This window comes from Sander lucioperca, chromosome 8 (genome assembly GCF_008315115.2).
Source record: "Sander lucioperca isolate FBNREF2018 chromosome 8, SLUC_FBN_1.2, whole genome shotgun sequence".
Taxonomy (NCBI): Eukaryota; Metazoa; Chordata; class Actinopteri; order Perciformes; family Percidae; genus Sander; species Sander lucioperca.
The window spans coordinates 3,190,151-3,212,220 of record NC_050180.1 but is presented as its reverse complement, the minus strand read 5'-3'; the positions used below and the strand labels follow the sequence as shown (position 1 = coordinate 3,212,220).

Here is a 22,070-nt window from a genome sequence, read left to right as displayed (position 1 = left end):
GAGGCTGGAACAGGCTACAGCAGGAACCACCACGAGGAGTTTTGAAAGGACTTCTAAGAAATCGTCTGTGGGGGTCTGCTCTTGTTCTTGGTGATAGTTTTAAACTACCACTTGGCACTTTATGACACTCTGTGTCCTATTCCTTCTTTGTGTTAATGCCCTTAGTGCGTCTCAATGAGATTACCTGTATACAAAAAGTTAAATAAAAATAAAGTGGATTTCTCCAGTTCTTCTAATCAGCACATACGTTTGAGCAAAATGTTAAACAACAGAACAATGAATGAATCACAATGTCAGTAGGTCTTACCTGGCACTGCCAGACTAATAGCTATAGTGTCTGGAACCACTCAGTTCATTTCAAATTTCCACAGGGCGTTACCAACGCCGCGGTATAAAAATAAATAAAACTTGTGTGCAAATTAATTAATGTAATGTGGAACTACTGTTACATACGCATTTCTTAGGGACACTGAATGCACCTTGACCAACCTTGCACAATCATTACCAGTCAAACAGTTGTAAATTTTTACTCCCCAACTTGCACATTAAGTTTATCTATATATCGAAACAGTTGTACATTTCATTTCCAAATTGTATATATTTTTAAATATTGCTAGTGTATTATTCTATTATTATTTCATGTATATTTTTTCCTATTATTTAATGTTTACTCTGTACGTGTGCTGTGTGTCTGAAATTTTGCTGCTGCAACAATGTTATTTCCCATTTTTTTTGGGATCAATAAAAAATCTATCTATCTATCTATCCATCTATCTATCTATCTATCTATCTATCTAGCCCCGCTTTAGCTCTGAAGCTCCCAAGCTCCGCCTACATATCGAGTCGGTCCCTTCTTATATACTGTCTATGGTCGGTCCAGTGAGTCCACACGAAGCAAACTAGTCCCTTCCATATACAACCAAACACGGATGTACTGTAGCTGGATCCCTTCTTGCCTCGACCACAAATGGCTTCCAGGCCCATTTGCTTCGCTGTTTGCTTCGCTATTAGCTCCGCTTTTAGCTCTGCCGTTAGCTCCGCTGTTTGCTGCTAGCTCCGCTGTTAGCGTGTGAAGCTAACGCCACAATTCACCAACTGCTCTGTGTAACCGAAGCTGCTCTTTTAACACCCCTGCTCTGTGCATTCACATACGAGAGCAGCGCTTGTCTCCCATATCACACTACTAGCTGATTGTCTTATTTTGTTTACAAGTTCCAGATGGAGTCTGGAGATGATGTGGGGTAGCCTACTTATTGTTTACTGTTTACATCTTACTTTATACACTTCAGGCTGTTACAGCTAGCTCAGGGGACAGACTGTAGGACACTAGGTGGTACAGCCTGAGACAGCTAGCTCAGGAGACAGACTGGATGACACTAGGTGGTACAGCCTGAGACAGCTAGCTCAGGGGACAGACTGTAGGACACTAGGTGGTACAGCCTGAGACAGCTAGCTCAGGGGACAGACTGTAGGACACTAGGTGGTACAGCCTGAGACAGCTAGCTCAGGTGAGAGACTGGATGACACTAGGTGGTACAGCCTGAGACATGCACAATAAAAAAAATTGCCTTCTGCATTTTTGTTATGCTTTTCCCTCCATTGTACCGAACCAAACCGAACCGTGATGTCTGAACTGAGGTATGAACCGAACCGTGACTTCAGTGTACCGTTCCACCCCTAATGAGCAGCACTGCCTAGTTTGACAGTTTGATCAGAGTTTGGCGAGCCTGGTGCAGTATACCAGTTATGTTCAGTAACTATGTTCGGTAACTACTAACATGATGCTCCTCTGCCAGTCATTGTCTTAAACCCGCCCCATATGAGTTAAACGGTTGTGACTGGTCCGCCGGGGTTCTGGATGCAAAATTACGAATCCCACTATGGCCACGCCAAGACCCGCCCTACGAAGCAGCTCGATTGGTTGGGGTTAAGTGGTTAAGGTTAGGATAGCCGATTGGTCAGGGGATAGGACCTGAACAAATGGAGTTACGTTACCTTGCGTAAGCATGGTCGCCTGGCCAATAAATGCTATTGAAGGGCGGGTCTTGGCGTGGCCATAGTGGGATTCATAATATTGTGTTCTGAATGGCTGGAAATTTGTCTGAATGTGAAACACAAGCTGGCAGAATCAGATCCATCTGGTTTACAGGCCAGGTCTTACCCTTAACTGGCAATGACCAGCACTGCCAGTGGGCGCTGCACATTTTCCACAAACCTCTACCCCTATCCTTCCTCATCCTCGCGTCATGCTCTTCTCAACAAAAGTCTTTTTCGCGTGCGTGCCTTGCCTTCATACACACATGTCAACAACGCCCTCGTCGGTGATCAGAAGTCGAGTCTTGAGCCCTGGAGCCATGTCCTTCATCTTCACCTGCTCCAAGTCAAGGAAACCCTGCCCGGAGTCTTCGTCCCCCGAGGACGACTGAATGCTGTCGGGCTGCCTCAGGCCCGAGCTGCACCCTGTGGAGTACACTCCTGAGTCTCCGCTGCCGCCGCTGCCCTGGCGACTGTGTCTGCCACTGGAGACATAAAGGGGAAGGTACAGTCATTCTATCACTTGCTGGCAAAAATATACAATGCAACACACGTAATTATATGTGAACACTGAGGTGAAAGACAGAAATCCATTTAAATATAAAACCCCTTGAAAATGTTGGGGGTTTCCCACAGGATTGTGTGAGACTGTGTTGGGTGGACCTCGGAGCCTCTAGGGGGCTCGGGGGCTCGCTCCCCCAGAAGAAAAAATTGTCCATTTCAAAGTTAAATGCATCATCGTTGTCTTGATGCACTTTGAGAGCAACATTAAATGGCTAGATCTATGAAGAACTGTGTGCTCTTGTAAACTGTTGAATCATAAACACATTGCTTGTATAGATAAGAATGGTGATGACACGGCAAAAAGTCACACCCACAAAGCATGGTCAACAAGACGGAGTTTAAAGTGCCCATATTATGAAAAAATCACTTTTTCTGGGATTTGGGGTGTTCTTTTGTGTCTCTGGTGCTTCCACACACATACAAACTTTGAAAAAAATCCATCCATGCTGTTTAGAGTGAGATACAGTTTCTGAATGTGTCCTGCCTTCAGTCTCTGGGTGAGCTGTTCAAAATCGGCACGGCTTGTGACATCACAAGCCGAAACGAGCAGGCTAACTGCAACCATTAGCTCGTAGCGTTAGCATGCTAACGCTAATGCTAATGCTAGCATGCTAACTCTAGCATGCTACCGCGTTCTCAATAGCAAAGCACTGCTACAACACACACAAGTTCACCATAATCTACAAAAGAACTACTTCCATGTGCGCCCTCATTTAGAAGTCTCCCAGCTAATCCTGCCTTGTAACTGACCGAAGTTGTAGAAACAGCCTTTCTTTTACTGTCTGTCGGTACACGATCCGTTCTGCCTGCACGATCCGTTCTGCACATGCGCAAAATGTTCGCGCATGCGCGGTTGTACGAGGATTTACGACACTGCACGATCTGTTCCACGCTTCCGGTCGACAGCCAAGCTAACGTTAGTTTAGCTAACAGCTAATTCGGCTAACCGCTAGCTGATTGTAGCGGTCTGCCGTTAGCCTCCACAGGCAAGCTAACGTTAGTTTAGCTAACAGCTAATTCGGCTAACTGCTAGCTGAGACAGCATGTAATAACTTTAAAAGACCCTCAAAATAAAACTTGAAAATAAACGTTGACATATATAACAAACACCTAACATATATAACAGCTGTTACGTCAGTTCTACTTTACTTGTGCTCATTTAAAATACAATCACTCAATACTTGTCTTTATTGTTATTACTGTGAAGTCTTAATTTAGCTGTAGCCTGCTTTTCCCATTACGTTTGAGTTAACGTTATTTTAGACTGAATCTAGCTGTCAGCTAGCGGTTAGCCGAATTAGCTGTTAGCTAAACTAACGTTAGCTTCCTGGTGGAGGCTAGCCATAGGCTAGCGTGGAACAGATCGTGCAGGTCGTATCCTCGGTAAAACAGTATTATCTTGCGCATGTGCAGAACGGATCGTGCAGGCAGAACGGATCGTGTGCCGACACTGTCTATGGAGCTAGCTAGCTGACATGATCTACATCTGAGCTACTGGGCATGTGCAGTGCAATCAAAGATGGTACAGAAGAAGAAGAAGAAAAGAGGTCTCACTCTGTAGCTAAAACAGAGACCAGGTGAAAAGAGGATCTGCAGCAGTGAGAGAGAGCGGTGCAGTACAACAAAAATATGGTGTTTTTTGAAAATTAAACCATGTAAACCTATTCTGGTACAACCTTAAAATACAATATGAACCTGAAAATGAGCATAATATGGCTGCTTTAAAGCAGTTCAAAAGTCTTGTGAGTCTGTTGTCTGAAGTTTGCTGGTGTTGGCTTGAAACAAATCAATGCTTACAGGACTTTGTGTTTCTATAAATGTTACCAACGGTGCCTTGCACTGAAAGTGCGAAGGAACCTATTGTTTTTCGTCAGATTATTAGGGGTCCAAGCCCGATGGGGCATGGGAACCACGTATGCGGTTCACATCTCCAGTGGCGCTGTGGAACCCTATTGTTTTTCTTCCATTATTCTTCTCCGTCTAAAACTCCGACTGCAGCCTAAACCGTACATGGTGGGGGGTTGCCGTTTTCAGGACTGGTCTGAAACTCAGGTGCAAAAATTGACCCACTTCCACCACTAGGTGGCGCTATAGCAGAAAAAACATGTTTGGCCCTATAACTCCCACCGTACATTTAAAAACCATATATCCACGTGTTCCCTGGATCCAACTGAATCACGTGATATAGGCCACGCCCATTTCCGCCTAGACTTTTATGTGTGAAAAATCGCGATTTATCAAAAACCTAATTTTTCGATCTCCTCCTAGACCGTGCGACCGATCTGCACGAAACTTGGACCGTAGCATCTCCAGACCGACCTGGCAACAAGTTAATAAAATAGGGGACTTTTATAGGATAAAAATTGCGCATATTACGCACAAATTTGTGTAGCTCAACTATTAAAACACCAACTTTGCCATATCTCAGCCAAAATAAATGCTATCAACGCCAAACTTTAGATTTTTCTTTGGCATGACCCACGCGTTTTACGAAAATTGGTCACTAGGGGGCGCTACAAGTACAAAAAGTTTATATCTCATGAACGGCTCATCCGATTTTTACAAAATTTGATGGGTACCATCTAGGGACACTCCTGAGGCCATCTCTAGAGTGGGGTACTGAGGGGTCAAAGTGGGCGTGGCCTATGGGACCCAAGTCTAGATTCATCACTTACAGCAATGTGAACAACTTTAAATTTACTGGGTAGATAGACAATGGGTCATGGACCACACCTACCAAAAATTACACATGTGGACCACTAGGTGGTGCTATAATTTTTTTTGCCTTTAACTCCCACATTACACATGCCACAAGCCTTACATCCACGTGTTCCTTGAATCAATCTGAATCACATGATATAGGCCATGCCCATTTCCGCTCAAAAGTGTTTTTGCGATATCGCGCAATGCGCAAAACCAACTTTTTCAAACTCGTCCTAGGCCGTGCGACGGATCAGCACGAAACCTGGTACGTAGCATCTACAGACGGACTTGACCAAAAGTTACTCAAGGAATTTTGCTACGTTAAAGTATGCGCATTTGACGACCAAACAAATTTTCCTAGCTAGCTACCACACACATATCATATCATATCTCGGCCAAATTAAATGTTATCAGCAAGGAACTTGAGATCATTGTTCAACATCCCACTACGATGCTCTGTACCAAATGTGGCGAAGATCGGCCTTTAGGGGGCGCTAAAAGCAACGTTTATTTGTTTTGGCCAATAACTCAATGCATTTAAATGGGAGATTTGCAATTGCAGTATCTCTGCCACAGTAAATGCAATCAACACGAAACTTCGAAGGTTCGTTCAGCATGCCGCTTTGAGGCTGTGGACCAAATTTGGCGAAGATCGGCCATTAGGGGGTGCTATAATCAACGTAGACAAGTTTTGGCCCTTTTACTCAATGTTATTGGGATATTTGCAATGGAAACTTTTTCAATCCAAAATCAACACCATTCATAGGCGCCGATGAAAATACTGAGCACCCACGTGTGCCAGACTGCTAGTAGGCTTCATTCATTTACAATTAAACATTGCAGTTGGTGCCAAGTGGAGATCTTTCGTAGTGTGATTGGTTATGTCGGTGGCATTGATTCTTAATTTCCCACGAAGCTGATCGCGGTAACGTGTCAGTTGAACTTTTCATCTCCAATCCTATCCGTATATCATTGTTAAAGGTAGTCTGTATATGCATGGAGGTGAACTGTTGACCGCTACGTTTGCAACGGCAACGTACCGCAGACGTCGCGGCTCGCACCTCTGGATATTTACCGACATTTGCCTCGCCGCCGCCCGGCCTCAGGTTCTGCTTTCGCGCGCTCCCCGGGGCGTCGGGGGCGACTGCCATGGGTGGCTTGGGCCCCGTCATAACTGCTTGCAGTTCTAGTTATTATTATTTTTACCAATTCCTCGTCGCATTTTTGAGGGGGTTAGCGTGCACGAAAACTCACAAAAATGTGCACACGTCACAACTGGTAAAAATTGCAAAGTTCTGTAGTGATTGGGCTCAGGCGTTGCCAGGGGGCTCCATAGCGACCCCTAATGTGCGCCTTAAATTGGACAAAAGTAATAAGTTAATATACCAACTTTTGAAGGAACATAGGTCTCATCTTCAAGTCCATGGTGCTATTTCTAGAAAAAATTACAAAATTCTATAATTTCCGAAATATTGGTTTTCGTGTAAAAATCTTCATTTTACGAACACGTTTGAGAACTTTAGGATGCACGAAAACTCTCAAGATTTTGCAGCCATGTGCACAATAGTAAACTCTTTCATCTGAATTCACATTTAGGCTTGGGAGTAATATGGTTGCTCTATAGCGCCCCTAATTGGTTTTAGCACTTGGGCACATTTTTGACTGCCTCAATATATACGAAAACTCACAAAAATTGGCGCCCACATAAACACCTGGGAGCTTTGCGAAACTGTACAGCGATTTGGCCCAAACCTGTAAGTGGGCTCCATAGCGCCCCCAAATGCCTGGAAGGCCTTAACTTGGACATAGTTGCTCGGATCTTCACCAGATTTAATACCCATATTGCTCTAATCGTTGCGGACATATTTCCCATTTACCTTTATTAGCTCCGCCCAACCGTGATTTCAATCTTCTTGAATCTTTGCAGGTAGTATCTGTTGACCCTCATGACGAAAAGTTATCCAGAGAATTTTGATAGTTGAAAGAATGCGCAAGTTACAGCAACTTCCTGTCTAACGTCTTAAGAGTCACCTGCATTTTCAAGCTTTTTGGTCTAAACGTCATACCCCCATACCTCATATGCTCATTGGCTACAAATGTAGACGGGTCTTAGGGCATTTAAATCTAACTGGTCCGAGCAAATGTCGATCATTTCCACGTGGGCCCAAACGCGTCAGAGGAGACTTCAGCTTTCTTATTGGTGTATCACAGCCAAACCTGCACCGATTGGCTTATACCAGGTATCCATGGAAACCTTAGAACTCAGGGAATAGAGTGACGCCCACATCAAGTTGCTAGGACCCTCAGGAGAGAAGCGAGCAGCTTTAGAAGTGCGGAAATGATTTTCCGTTGTGATTCGGCCAGAAACGTCAAGAATTGTGAGGCGAATAGCTCGTTTTGGATATAATGGCTTGGATATTCCATTTCCTTGGACTCTTGGGGATTTAAGAAAAAAAAGTTTTGGGCAAAAAATCCACGCAGTGGCTAAAGGGACAAGGAAACAGGTAATTCAATTCAATTCAATTCAATTCAATTTTATTTATAGTATCAAATCATAACAAGAGTTATCTCGAGACACTTTACAGATAGAGTAGGTCTAGACCACACTCTATAAAGCCCCAACAATTCCAATAGTTCCCCCAAGAGCAAGCATTAGCAGTGGCTATTGCGACAGTGGCGAGGAAAAACTCCCTTTTAGGAAGAAACCTCGGCAGACCCAGACTCTTGGTGGGCGGTGTCTGACGGTTGGGGTTATGACGGTACAGGATGTAGCGTGGCACAGCAGAGCATGGGTGGACGCGGTGGACGCAGCAGGACGTAGTCGGGCATTGCAGGGAATCGCAGAGCGTAGCAGGGTGTAGCAGGTCCATAGCCACAGCTGCACCCAAGACCCAGGTCTTGGTGTCGCCCTAATCCGAGGCGATGTTCTGGGTGAAGAAGAAACATAAGGACTCCGGGGAGTAAACTCCCCAGAGCTAGGTGAGTAACAAGCACTTCTGAGACATGATGTGCATAAAAGGAAACAAAAGAAAAGAGCGTGTCATAAGAAGGAACTTCCTCGGCAGTCTAGAATTATAACAGCATAACTAGGAGAGGCACTATATTATTGATTATACGATAGGTAAATCTGATGACTGTAAAGAGAAGCAGAGAAAAGCAGGGGTGCTGTGTCTGCAGCTATACACCCTGCCCCGCCGGTCTAGGCGTTCACTGCAACTCCTCACTCCCTAACTATAAGCTTTATCAAAGAGGAGAGTTTTCAGTTTAGTCTTAAATGTAGCGACGGTGTCTGCCCCCCGAACCCAGATTGGGAGCTGGTTCCACAGGAGAGGAGCCTGATAGCTGAAGGCTCTGCCTCCCATTCTACTTTTAGAGACTCTAGGAACCACAAGTAACTCTGCATTCTGGGAGCGTAGTGCTCTAGTGGGACAATAAGGTACTAAGAGGTCCTCAAGATATGAAGGAGCTTGACCATTTAGAGCTTTATAGGTCAGAAGAAGGATTTTAAATTCAATCCTGGATTTTACAGGAAGCCAATGGAGAGAAGCTAATACAGGAGAAATATGATCTCTTTTCTTAGTTCTTGTCAGAACACGCGCTGCAGCATTCTGGATCAGCTGGAGAGTCCTAACGGACTTATTTGAGCATCCTGATAATAAGGAATTACAGTAGTCCAGCCTGGAAGTAACGAATGCATGGACTAGTTTTTCTGCATCGTTTTGAGACAGGATGTTCCTAATTTTAGCAATGTTACGAAGGTGAAAAAAGGCTGTTCTAGAGGTGTGTTTTAGATGGGCGTTAAAGGATAGATCCTGATCAAAAATAACTCCTAGATTTCTGACAGTAGTACTTGAGGCCAGGGCAATGCCATCCAGAGTAATTATATCTTCGGCTAATGAGGTTCGTAGGGGTTTGGAGCCCAGGACAATAACTTCGGTTTTGTTTGAGTTTAACATCAGGAAATTGTAGGCCATCCATGATTTTATATCTTTAATGCAAGCTTGAAGTTTAGCTAGCTGGCTGGTTTCGTCTGGCTTGATTGACAGATATAATTGGGTGTCATCCGCATAACAGTGAAAGTTAATTGAGTGTTTCCTAATAATATTGCCTAGAGGAAGCATATATAAGGAGAATAGAATTGGTCCAAGCACTGAGCCTTGAGGAACGCCATGGTTAATTTTAGCGTAATTGGAGGGTTTATTGTTAACATTAACAAATTGCGATCGATCAGAGAAGTAGGACTTAAACCAGTTTAGTGCGATTCCTTTAATGCCAACTAAATGTTCCAATCTCTGTAAGAGGATGGTATGGTCAATAGTATCGAATGCAGCACTAAGATCTAATAAGACAAGTACGGAGACAAGTCCTTTGTCTGATGCAGTTAGAAGATCGTTAGTGATTTTCACCAGTGCTGTCTCTGTGCTATGATGCTTTCTAAATCCTGACTGAAAGTCCTCAAATAAGCTATTGCTATGTAGAAAATCACATAACTGGTTAGCGACTACTTTCTCAAGGATCTTGGAGAGAAAGGGAAGGTTAGATATAGGTCTATAGTTGGCTAAGACCTCAGGATCGAGGGTGGGTTTTTTCAGTAGAGGTTTTATCACAGCTACTTTAAATGACTGCGGTACATAACCTGTCAATAAAGACATATTTATCATATCTAGCAATGAAGTGTTAACCACGGGTAACGCTTCTTTAAGTAGCTTCGTTGGGATGGGGTCCAAGAGACAGGTAGATGGCTTAGCTGAAGAGACCTTTAGCATTAATTGTTGAGGGTTTATAGGATAAAAGCAATCTAAGTATATGTCAGGTCTAGTCGTTCTTTCTAGCAGTCTGTCAGTTAAAGGTGACCCATTAGAGGTTGGGGGAAAGAGGTGATGAATAGTATCTCTAATTGTTATAATTTTATCGTTAAAGAAACTCATGAAGTCGTCACTACTCAGAGCTATAGGAATAGATGGCTCAGTAGAGCTGTGGCTATCTGTCAGCCTGGCTACAGTGCTGAAAAGAAACCTTGGGTTGTTCTTATTTTCTTCTATTAGTGATGAATAGTAGTCTGATCTGGCCTTTCTTAGGGTCTTCCTATAGGTTTTCAGACTGTTTTGCCAGTCTAAACGAGATTCTTCCAGTTTGGTGGAACGCCATTTACTTTCAAGTTTGCGCGAGATTTGCTTTAATTTACGAGTTTGGGAGTTATACCAAGGTGCTAGTTTCCTTTGCTTCATCATCTTCTTTTTAAGGGGAGCAACAGAGTCTAAAGTCGTCCGTAGGCAGGCCGTAGCATCGTCTACGAAATGATCAATTTGAGAGGGACTAAAGTTTACATAAAGATCCTCTGTTATATTACGGCACGTTAATGAGTTTAGTGCTGTTGGAATATCTTCCTTAAATTTAGCTATAGCACTGTCAGATAGGCTTCTAGCGTAGAAGCTTTTATCTAATTTCGTATAATCGGGTAGTAAGAATTCGAAAGTTATTAAGAAGTGGTCTGATAATAAAGGATTTTGCGGGAATACTATTACGTCTTCAATTTTGATGCCATATGCCAGCACAAGGTCGAGGGTGTGGTTAAAACAGTGCGTGGCCTCATGCACCCTCTGACTGAAACCAATTGAATCTAGTAGTGAGTTGAAAGCAGTACTAAGGCTATTGCTGTCAACGTCCACATGGATATTAAAATCACCTACAATAAGTACTTTGTCTGATTTTAGGACTACACATGATAAAAACTCTGAGAATTCCGATAAAAATTCACAATATGGACCTGGTGCTCGGTAGACAACAACAAATATAATTGGCTGTACTGTTTTCCATGTTGGATGCTGAAGGTTAAGAACGAGATTTTCAAAAGAGTTATAATTTAGTTTAGGTTTAGGATTAATTAACAGGTTAGAGTCAAATATGGCTGCAACTCCCCCTCCTCGGCCTGAGCCTCTAGGAATTTGAGTATTAATATGAGTGGGAGGAGTGGCTTCATTTAGACTGACATAATCTTCATGGCCCAGCCAGGTTTCAGTTAGACAGAATAGATCAATTTGATTATCGGATATCAATTCGTTTACTAGTATTGCTTTAGAAGACAGAGATCTGATATTTAGTAGACCGCATCTAATTTTCCTATCCTGTTCTATCATTGCAGTGGTAGTTGTAATTCCAATTAGGTTGTTAAGTATTGCCCCTTTTTTGGTTACCTGTGGCTGACGTGAACTGGATGCTAAATTGACTATGTTTGCAGTCAACTCCTTATTACTTAGGGGATTCAACACTTTGTATGGTCTATTGTTGATTATAACTGGAATAGTACTAGTATTACATTTTACCCTGCAGAAAACATTTTCAGATTCATTCACTTGTAAAGTGCCATTAGGATCAATACCTGGGGGGCATGAATCTGTGATATTTTCAACAGAATGTCAATACTTAACTTTCAGTGTGGTCGTTATGTTGTCAGATAGCAGCCTGGCTCCATGTCGGTTTGGGTGGAGACCATCATGTTTCAGCAGGCTGGGCCTCTCCCAGAACAAGTTGAAGTTGTCGACATAGGGAATGCCCAGGGAAGCGCAGTGGGGTTTCAGCCAGGTGTGGAGCCCGAACAGTCTGGACCATCTTTCAGCACCCTTTCTGTAGGTAGGTAGAGGCCCAGAAATGACGATCCGTTTTCCTGTGCCCATCAGGGTGGTGATGAGAGTGGTGAAGTCTTTTCGAAGTGCTGTCGACCGTCTCTCTCTGATGTCGTTTGTGCCCACATGCACAATGATGTTGTCGACCTTAGCGTGGCAGGCGAGGATGCTGGGAAGTTTGTGCTGGATGTCACGGACCTTGGCACCAGGGAAGCAGTAGACCTTGGACGGACCGCTAGGTGTAGGGGGAATGTAGAGGTCCCTGACCATGGAGCTTCCGATGACCAGCGTGGAAGTTGTTGGGTCTGAAGGGGGGGCGCGCCGACTGTGTGGATGGGCCAGGATGAGCGCCGTGGGGACGTGGCAGAGAAGGGTTTCCGCAGAGCAGAGGGAACTCCTCATCGTTCATCAGAATGGTGTAGCGATTTTCTAGTCGTATAGGTTGGGCTGGGCCTGAGCGTTGTCCTGACCGCCTGCTGTGGTGCTTGCTTATACGCCATGGCTCAGGCTGGTGTGGAGTGGAGCTGGTCAGCAGAGCTGACTTGGTTCTCGGCAGAAGCCGAGGAGAGACGACAGGGACAGAGGTTGTATTAGTGCGTGGTGGGGTGAGAGTAGTGCAGGGCAGAGTGGAATCAAAACATCCGACATTAGTGTGTGTGTGAGGGGAACTTCCAATGATAATGGTGTCAAGGAACTGTTCATTCACCTTGATCTGGTGGAGAGTCGCTATTCTGGCTTCAAGTTCCACTATCTTCTGGCTGAACAGGAGGCACGAGTCGCAGCCAGGTGTACAGCTGAGGGGGGGCATCGTGTAGCTTGCTAGTTTAGCTAGTAGCAACGTTGACAGAGGCCCTCTCCAAAACCGATCCCTCTTCTTCTTCACTTGCAGTTCACAAGTCAACACTTGCGGATGCTCCTGCTTGTGTTAGCAAGCTGTGGATACTCCGTTACTACTGCCAAAATATAGAAAAGAATTCCAAGGAGGCAAACATCCTAAGGGGTCCACGTCACCTCCCCGCTAGCAGACAGGCTAACTAGCCGTTAGCACAACAAATAGCTAGACGTTGGTTAACGGAGCGGAGGAGAGTTTTACAAACAACGGAGAAACTGCGGCCAGACAGGTCCGGTTAATATACAGCTAGACGATGCAAAGAGTGACTGTATTTCACTGTAGAGGACTTAACTTGCAGGACGTTAAGCGTTAAGCAGTCTGCAGCTGCCGTTGTCTACAACAGGAAACAGGAAGTCAACCGGAAGTCATACGTACCTGAAGGTAAGGATGCACTACACCCGGGCTGCGCTGTTTACGCTGTATTGTTGTATTTATTATAACTTTGTAGCAGTTGTGTAACTGCTGTAAATCATCTTATGCTTTGTGTGTGGGCTTAATGGAATCCTGAGACTCTAAGCTTTAAATTGGTGTGTCGCATGGCTGTATATTTTGAAGATTTAATGCTTTAAAGTTATAAAAACGTTTATAAATGGAGATTACAGCGACGCCACAGCCGCAAGCTGTGCCGTAGACGGCACAGTGACACTTAAGAAGCTAAACAGGCGCTGTTTTAATTTGTTTTAATTAATCAGCAAAATATTGATATGGGAAACCTACTCTAACGTGTGTCCGATTGGCATGAAAACTGGCATATAGACCCGGAGGACCCTCGTGACAAAAAGTTATCAAAAGAATTTTAATAGCTAAAACAATGCGCAAGTTACAGAGGACCAACTTCCTGTTGGTGGGTGTCGAAACAGGAACGGTTGTATCTTGCACACGACTATTCCGATGGACACAAAACTTAAGACAGTTGTTCCTCATGTGCCAATGAGGCTTTGTGCCAAATATGGCGTCAATCGCCACTTTAGATGGCGCTGTTTTCATTTTTTTAATTAATTAGCAAATTCGCTGTGAGCGAAACCTACTTTTTTTTAACTCCTCCTAGAGCGTGAGTCCCATCTGCACAGAAATGTAGACGTAGACTCGGTGGACCCTCATGACAAAAAGTTATCAAAAGAATTTTGATAACTAACACAATGCGCAAGTTACAGAGGACCTACTTCCTGTAGGGGGCTGTCGAAACAGGAAGTTGCGTATCTTATCAAGATTTATTCCGATTGCCACCAAACATGACAGTTGTTCCGCATAGGGGCTTGAGCATCCATGCCAAATTTAGAGTGAATCGGCCTTTAGATGGCGCTGTTAGAATTTTTTTTATTAATTAGCCACATCGCGATATATGGGAAACATACTTTGTCTAACTCCTCCTGGGCCGTGAGTCCAATCTGCATGAAAACTTGGATATATACTCGGTGGACCCTTGTGACTAAAAGTTATCAAAAGAATTTTGATAGCTAAAACAATGCGCAAGTTATGGAGGAACAACTTCCTGTAGGTGGCTGTTAAAACATGAACGGTTGTATCTTGGCAAAAGTTATTCCGATTTACATGAAACTTAGAATGTGGGGTCTACACGTGATGTTGCGTCTGCCAGTACCCCCGACTGCAAGAAGGCGAGGGCCCGTTCATCGCTGCTTGCAGCTTTAATTAGGGCCCGAGCACGAAAGTGCAAGGCCCCAACGGTGCCTTGCACTGAAAATGCGAAGGAACCTATTGTTTTTCGTCAGATTATTAGGGCCCGAGCAGTGAAACTGCAAGGACCCTATTGTTTTTGGTCAGATTATTATTATTTTTATCAATTCCTCGTCGCATTTTTGAGGGGGTTAGAATGCACAAAAACTTGCACACATGTCACAACTGGTGAAGATTGCAAAGATTCAAAATATAACTCATATCCACCACTAGGTGGCGCTATTGCAGAAAAAACGCTTTTGGCCCTATAACTCCCAAACCGTACATCGCACATTCAAAAACCATATAATTTGATGTTCCCTGGATCCATCTGAATCTCCTGATATAGGCCACGCTCATTTCCGCCTAGACTTTTATGCGTGAAAAATCGCGATTTATCGAAAACCTACTTTGCCGAACTCCTCCTAGACCGTGCGACCGATCTGCACAAACAAATTTGTGTAGCTAAGTATGAAAACTAGGGCTGTCAAAATAACGCGTTAATTTCGATTAATTAATCTGAGAAAAAATAACGCGTTAAAAAAAAATAACGCTGATTAATCCATTCCATATTGACGTTTGACCCGGAGCCAGCACGAGAATGCGCTGCCTGGATCATTAACTGGAACATTTACTTGTAAAAATCTTCTTCTTGCCAACCCTGGCTACCGAAATCTGGTGCCACTGATATGTCTGCACTTCTCTCTGATGCTCTGAAGACGATACAGGCAACACAAACACCGCTGCACGGGACGCTAGTTAACACTATACTCGACAGCAGCTAACGTTAGCCTACCGCTAGCTAGTTAACACTATACTCAACAGCAGCTAACGTTAGCCTACCGCTAGCTAGTAGCTGGATTAAACACGGTTACAATGCTGACAGCTAACGCTGAACGGTGTAAAGTGTGACTGTGTTTTACTGTAGAGGACTGTGACTCAACAGCGGGATGTAACAATCTGCAGCTGCCGAGCTGCCGTCAGAAAAACAACACATTTTACAAAAATTGGCCACTAGGGGGCGCTACAAGTACATAAAGTTTATATCTCATGAACGGCTCATCCGATTTTTACAAAATTTGATGGGTACCATCTAGGGCCACTCCTGAGGCCAACCCCACAGTGGGATACTGATTGATCAAAGTGGGCGTGGCCTATGGGACCCACATTTGGATTCACCACTTACACTAATGTGAACAACTTTAAATTTACAGGGTAGATGTACAATGGGTCTTGGACCTCACCTACCAAAAAATACACTAGGTGGTGCTATAATGACGTAAAACGTGTTTTTGCCTATAACTCCCACATTACACATCACACATTAGAAAGCCTTACATCCAAGTGTTCTTTGAATTAAGCTGAATCACATGATATAGGCCGTGCCCATTTCTGCTAAGAAGTTTTTTTTCGCAATATCGCGCAATGGGCAAAACCAACTTTTTTGAACTTGTTCTAGGCCATGTGACCAATCTGCACAAAACCTGGTAAATAGCATGTCCAGATGGACCTGACCAAAAGTTATCAAAAGAATATTGCTACGTTAAAGTACGCGCATTTGACGACCACACATTTTCGTAGCTAGCTACCACACACATATCATATCTCGGCCAAATTAAATGTTATCAGCAAAGAACTTGAGATCATTGTTCAACATCCCACTACAATGCTCTGTACCAAATCTTCCAAAGATCGTTCATTAGGAGGGCGCTATAATCAACGTTTATTTGTTTTGGCCAATAACTCAATGCATTTAAATGGGAAATTTGCGATTGCAATATCTCTGCCAGAGTAAAGGCTATCAACACGAAACTTGTGATGCTTGTTCGGCATGCCGCTCTGAGGCTCTCTACCAAATTTGGTAAAGATCGGCCAATAGGGGGTGCTATAGTCAACGTAGACCAGTTTGGGCCATTTTACCCCTTCTGAGGTCAAGCATTAACGACGCCAAACGTCACTTCTGATTCATAACTTAATAACTTTATAATTATAACTAGTAGAAACACAGTCTTTTGGAGCTAAAAGCGAACAGTCACCGCGTTCTGCTGATGTCTTTGTTGTCTTCCTAGCCCTTACAGAAGGTTTTGTATCCAGCCTAGAAGTCCAGAGTTTTTTGGGGTCTTTGTGCCATTAACCCATACTGTTACATCCAAGATTGATACACTGTGTGTAAGAAATGTAAATAGTTTGTCCTTTATATGAGTTATAATGTTCAATATGTTTATTTTTGCACTGGATGACTCCAAATATATAGAACTGTTTTAGACAACACAAATGTTTGTGTGGCATTGCTGCGTGTGATATCAATATATATCTGTGAGATTCATGTTCCGTTCTATTTATTTATTTGTCTTTATGGTCCTACAACCTTTTTTAACATTCAAGTTACCTCACTGCAGCTCAAATATTCTAATAGCCCAGTTTTCCCTGAAAAAAAAATGATGTTCATAGATTGACTGTGGACAATAGGGTTTGATGTTTTTTATAGAAAATAAAACCAGATGGACCAGAGGTTGTCAAAAATCCTTTAGGGCTCTGGGATATTTGCAATGGCAGACCTTGCGGCTCACACCTCTTAATATTTCCTGACGTTTGCCTCCCCACTGTCCCCACTGTTCGCACGCTCCCCAGGTCGTCGGGGCGATTGGCGCCTGGCGCCGGGAGGCTTGGACCCCATCATAACTGCTTGCAGTTCTAGTTAGGGCCAGAGCACGAAAGTGCGAAGGAACCTATTGTTTGTCTAAAAGTATTCCAATTTACATGAAACTTAGAATGTGTGGTCTACATGTGATAATGCGTCCGCTGGTAACCCGAGGGGCAAGGGGCGAGGGCCCGTCATCGCTGCTTGCAGCTTTAATTAGGGCCCGAGCGCCGACAGCGGCGAAGGCCCTATTGAAACTGAAGGAATTATTATTATTATTCTTTTCCCGGCAAATGAATTGGCTTTTTGAGGGGCTTAACATATTCAAAAACTCACCAAATTTGGCGGTCGCATCAAGTCTGGTGAAAATTTACGTATTTTAAAATGGCTCGCTAGCGCCCCCTACAAAGTTAAAAAAATTGAGCCCCTGCAGTGCGTTTAACGTAGACTCACGAAACTTGGTACACATATGTATCATGTCAAGATGTACAAAAAACGTCATTGAAGCCATACCCTAAGCCCAACAGGAAGTCCGCCATTTTGATTTCAAAGTTCGAAATTAGTGCGATTTTGGCCATTTCCACATGTCGTACTTTAACGAACTCCTCCTAGAGATTTCATCCGATCAACTTCAAATTCGGTCTGTGCCATCTTAAGACATTAAAGATGAAAAGTTGTTAAAAGAAAAACTTTTCGTCATAGGGCGTGGCTGTGGCGGGGCGGCCATTTTGTGCGTTTCGCCGCCGAAACAGGAAGTGGGTGTAACTCGAGTGTACATTGTCCAATTGGCTCGAAACTTTTCAGGATTCATAAGAGTCCAACCCTGAGGACAAAGGCCGATATTTACTTAAAGTCATAGCGCCCCCTAGTGGCAACAGGAAGTAGGCCTAAAAGTCAAGGTGCTATACTTTAACGAACTCCTCGTAGACATTTCATCCGATGTACTTCAAAATTGGTCTCTATCATCCCAACACCTTAAAGATGAAAAGTTATTAAAAGAAAAACTTTTCGTCTGACGGTGTGGGCGTGGCGTGGCGGCCATTTTGAGTGTTGAGCGATGAACAAATAAATTGTTGTAACTTGAGTGTACGTTGTCGTATCTGCCCGAAAATTCTCAAGATTGACAAGGGTCCAGGCCTGAGGACACCTACAGGCCATATTTGACTTTTGGTCATAGCGCCCCCCGCTGGCAACAGGAAATGCGCCTTATATGACAAACATCATCCGATTTACATGAAACTTAGAATGTGTGGTCTACATGTGATAATGAGCCGGCCCCTATAATGTAACCACGCCCACTTACTCAGGCCACGCCCCCTTTCATAACATTTGTACCGTTTAAGGTAGAGTCTTGTGTGAGGTGTCATTGAACTCAGCAGAGAGTTGCTTCTTCATTGATGATGATTTGGTCCGCCCCCTATGCTTAAGCCACGCCCCCTTTCATGAATGCTGATCCATCTAAGGTAGGGTCTTGTGTGAGGTGTCATTGAACTCAGCAGAGAGTTTCTTCTTCATTGGTGATGTTTGGCCCGCCCCCTATGCTTAAGCCACACCCCCTTTCATAACATTTGAACGATTTAAGGTTGACCATTGTGTGAGTATCAATGAAATCAGCAGAGAGTTCCTTCTTCATTGGTGATGGTTTGGCCCGCCCCCTATGCTTAAGCCACGCCCCCTTTCATAACATTTGAACGATTTAAGGTTGACCATTGTGTGAGGTATCAGTGAACTCAGCAGAGAGTTGCTTCTTCATTGGTGATGGTTAGGCCCGCCCCCTATGTTTAAGCCACGCCCCCTTTCATAAATGCTGACCCATCTAAGGTAGAGTCTTGTGTGAGGTATCATTGAACTCAGCAGGGAGGTCCCTTTTCATTGGTGACGATTTGCGGTGTCTGAGTGCCGCGCAAATGACGGTCGCAAGGAGCGGCGACCGACGGTAGCCCGTCCATTGCTGCTTGCAGCTTTAATTTAAGTTTGTATCTAGTCTAAATTGTCCTTAAATGAAATTCAGTCACTGTCAGGATTTGTTTCCAGCAACCCATCATCAAAGAGTAAAAGTAATTTCTCTCACAATGTAGAGGGATTTCCTAATTCATAAGGGACACATGTAACATGTTTTAAACTTCCTGTGAATAAAATACATATACTGTATGTATTTTATACTTTGTGTTAACACCTTATTTTGAAAAGCGGACGTAGTCCCATGCGTGTCCTGGGCCGTTTCAATGCATTTACGGTAAAGGTCAGAATACAGAGGCACTCCAATTTTAGCGGCGGTATTTGGACATGGGACATGAGAGTGATGGCTAACTTGATGCAGAAACATCACACGCTGCCTCTGGACCACCCGAGAAGCTCAGAGGACAGGATAAGACCTAGGTTGGCTGATCGCCGTCTCTTGCATCTCTGTGGTCAAACCCCTCACCACCAGAGACAGACACAAGTGGAGCGGAGCCAAGTCTCAGCAAGTAGAGCGCATGTAGTGCGCAGCAATATTTGTAAACTTATTTAAATGAAATTATTGGTTTACTTTTTACTTTACTGGCTGCTTGTATTTCCTGGCCCCGCGTAACGTTTTACCTTTAATGTTCTTATGAGAAGAATATTTTGGCTATGAGACTGTGGCGAACACGTGACACGTGAGCTGATGTAGCATCAGAGGTGAACCCACCTGCTGTCTGACGGGGGCACCGGCAGGGCCTCAGGGGGAGGGATGTGGATTTCCAGGACCGGTGGTTTTGGACAGACGGTCAACTTATCACACAACAGCTCCGAGTCGGAATCCGGGGTGAGGAGGCGAGGAATGTCAGACTCAGATGAGTCACAAAGATACTGGGGGGAAGACCGGGGTGAGGAGGAGGAGAGAACAGAGATCGAAATGAGACTGAAACTGAATATATCAACTTTAGTGAGATTAAATTCTGACGTGCAAATTCTTCGTTGACTTATAATCAACGGGGTGGATACTCTGCTGCTATATCAAGTGGCTAGCTATACAGTACGTTCTTTCACTAACACCAAGCAACACAGCCTTCCTGTGCTGCATTTAAAAAGGTAACTACTGTTGTTTTTCAACACGGAGCCAAAGCTGTGGCTTCATACCTGGAAGTGTGGCGGCAGCTGGTTGGAGGGGTAAAACGTCGCCTTAACAGTCTTGAAGAACCAAAAGGAGCTGACTGGCACCAACAAGAAGCAGATCACCAGAAAGAGCAGGAAGTAGCCAAAGATCTGCCACCACGGAATGGCACCTGTTGAAATGTGACACGTACATAGATCACATCAAATTTGAGTAGAGTTGCATGTTGCTTCTGTTATCACCTACATACATTGAATGTGTAGCTTCTGTTATACTCCTTTCCCACTGGCCAAAAACCCACTTACAGTACACCCACTAACATCTGGCTTCTGTCTGCAGTGCCAAAGGCTACAATCAGCATTTACTCCCAGGACAAATGACTCTGCAGTAGGCACGGGTATTTATCGACAGTGATGGATACAGGACACCCAGTGTGGACACCGTCTTCTTAAATCTTAGCGATGTTAATCCAATACACTTTTTGTCAAATTCCGCGAATATCTCCTCATGTTCACGCTCTCTACTTTCTGTGTGCGCTGAGACTGTGGCAGAGACAGCCCTGGCTGTGTAAATGGAAAACAAAGAGAAATGTCACTTCTATGTCAAGATGAAACTCGGCAATCAAAACGCAACAATCCTTTTTCAAAATGGCATTTTTGAATTACTCTTTAAAAGCAGCAACAACACACTGATGTACTTTATACAAATCACTGCTCTCTTTAGTACTTTGTATACCTATTTTCCCATACAGGCTTCTGTGATATTGTTCCAGTACAGAACATCTACTTACATGTTAATGAACGCAGGTTTTTACAACAAAAAACACAAAGAAAAGTAGATTTACAGTACAGTAATCAATACAATGTTACTGTAAACAAAACAAAAAAATGTTTTGTAAAGGATGTGGTGGCTGGTTTCTGGATCCTGCCTTCTGTTAGGGTCTGGCCTCCTACTCTTCTCTCTTCCTCTCGCTCTGACTGCCTCCATGTTTGCAAAGTTCTCACAAAAGAGGTGAGCTCACCTGAGGTCTATTTGTAGTGCTGAGGCTCAGACTGACTGGTGTTCAAGAACTATCTAGTGTTGCCAATTTCAGACAGTGTTTTGCATTTTGAAGAGAAGTGTTTTCACGAGGATTGCAAGAGTTTTCATTCTCGAACAAAGTGTCTAATGTAAGAAACAGTGTTTCGTGTTTTGCAAGAAGTGTGTTGCAGAAGTGCAAACAAAGTGCAAAGCAGAAAACATGTTGGTGCCTTTGTTTAAGGCATGGTTACAAAAGTTTAGGTTTGTGATGCTTTTGTCTAAGCATTCGCTTTTAGTGTGTACGCAATCGGCAAAAACTGTAAATGTCAGCGCTCAGCTTTAATCGGCGTTGTTAGTTTTTAACATCGCCGATCAGAGACATTTCATCAGAGACAAATCCAGAAATCAGACAGCTGCTGCTGATTCGGAATGCTGCTGCTCGAGTCCTCACTAAGACCAAGAAAGTGGATCACATCACTCCAGTTCTGAAGTCTCTACACTGGCTTCCTGTCCCTCAGAGATGAGAGTTTAAAAATTCTACTGTTGGTTTATAAAGCACTGAATGGTTTATTTCTGATCTGCTGCTACACTATGAACCACCCAGACCTGTCAGGTTGGTCAGGTCTGCTTTCTGTCCCCAGAGTCAGAACTAAACATAGAGAAGCAGCGTTTAGTTTCTATGCACCATATACTGTATTTGGACCAAACTCCCAGAAAACTGCAGGTCCGCTGCAACTCTGAGTTCTTTCAAATCACTGAAGACTTTTCTTTTTGATGCTGCCTTTTTTTCAGATAAAGTTTTGGGCATTTTAGGCCTTCATTTTTATAGGACAGCTGAAGACA

The 22,070-nt window shown here is 43.8% G+C and overlaps 1 protein-coding gene across 1 annotated transcript in view; it reads right to left on the bottom strand.

Annotated features, from left to right (window-relative positions):
• Nucleotides 1-2,282: 2,282 nt before the first annotated feature.
• LOC116043185 (interferon alpha/beta receptor 1b-like) overlaps nucleotides 2,283-22,070 on the bottom strand; it is a 31,379-nt gene continuing 11,591 nt past the window's right edge. Inside the window, exons 6-8 of the mRNA XM_031289691.2 lie at nucleotides 20,234-20,379; nucleotides 19,803-19,963; nucleotides 2,283-2,519 (exon numbers count right to left, since the gene is read on the bottom strand). Coding sequence (XP_031145551.1) covers nucleotides 2,291-2,519; nucleotides 19,803-19,963; nucleotides 20,234-20,379 — 536 coding nt within the window. The 3' untranslated portion in view covers nucleotides 2,283-2,290. The remainder of the gene's footprint in view (nucleotides 2,520-19,802; nucleotides 19,964-20,233; nucleotides 20,380-22,070) is intronic.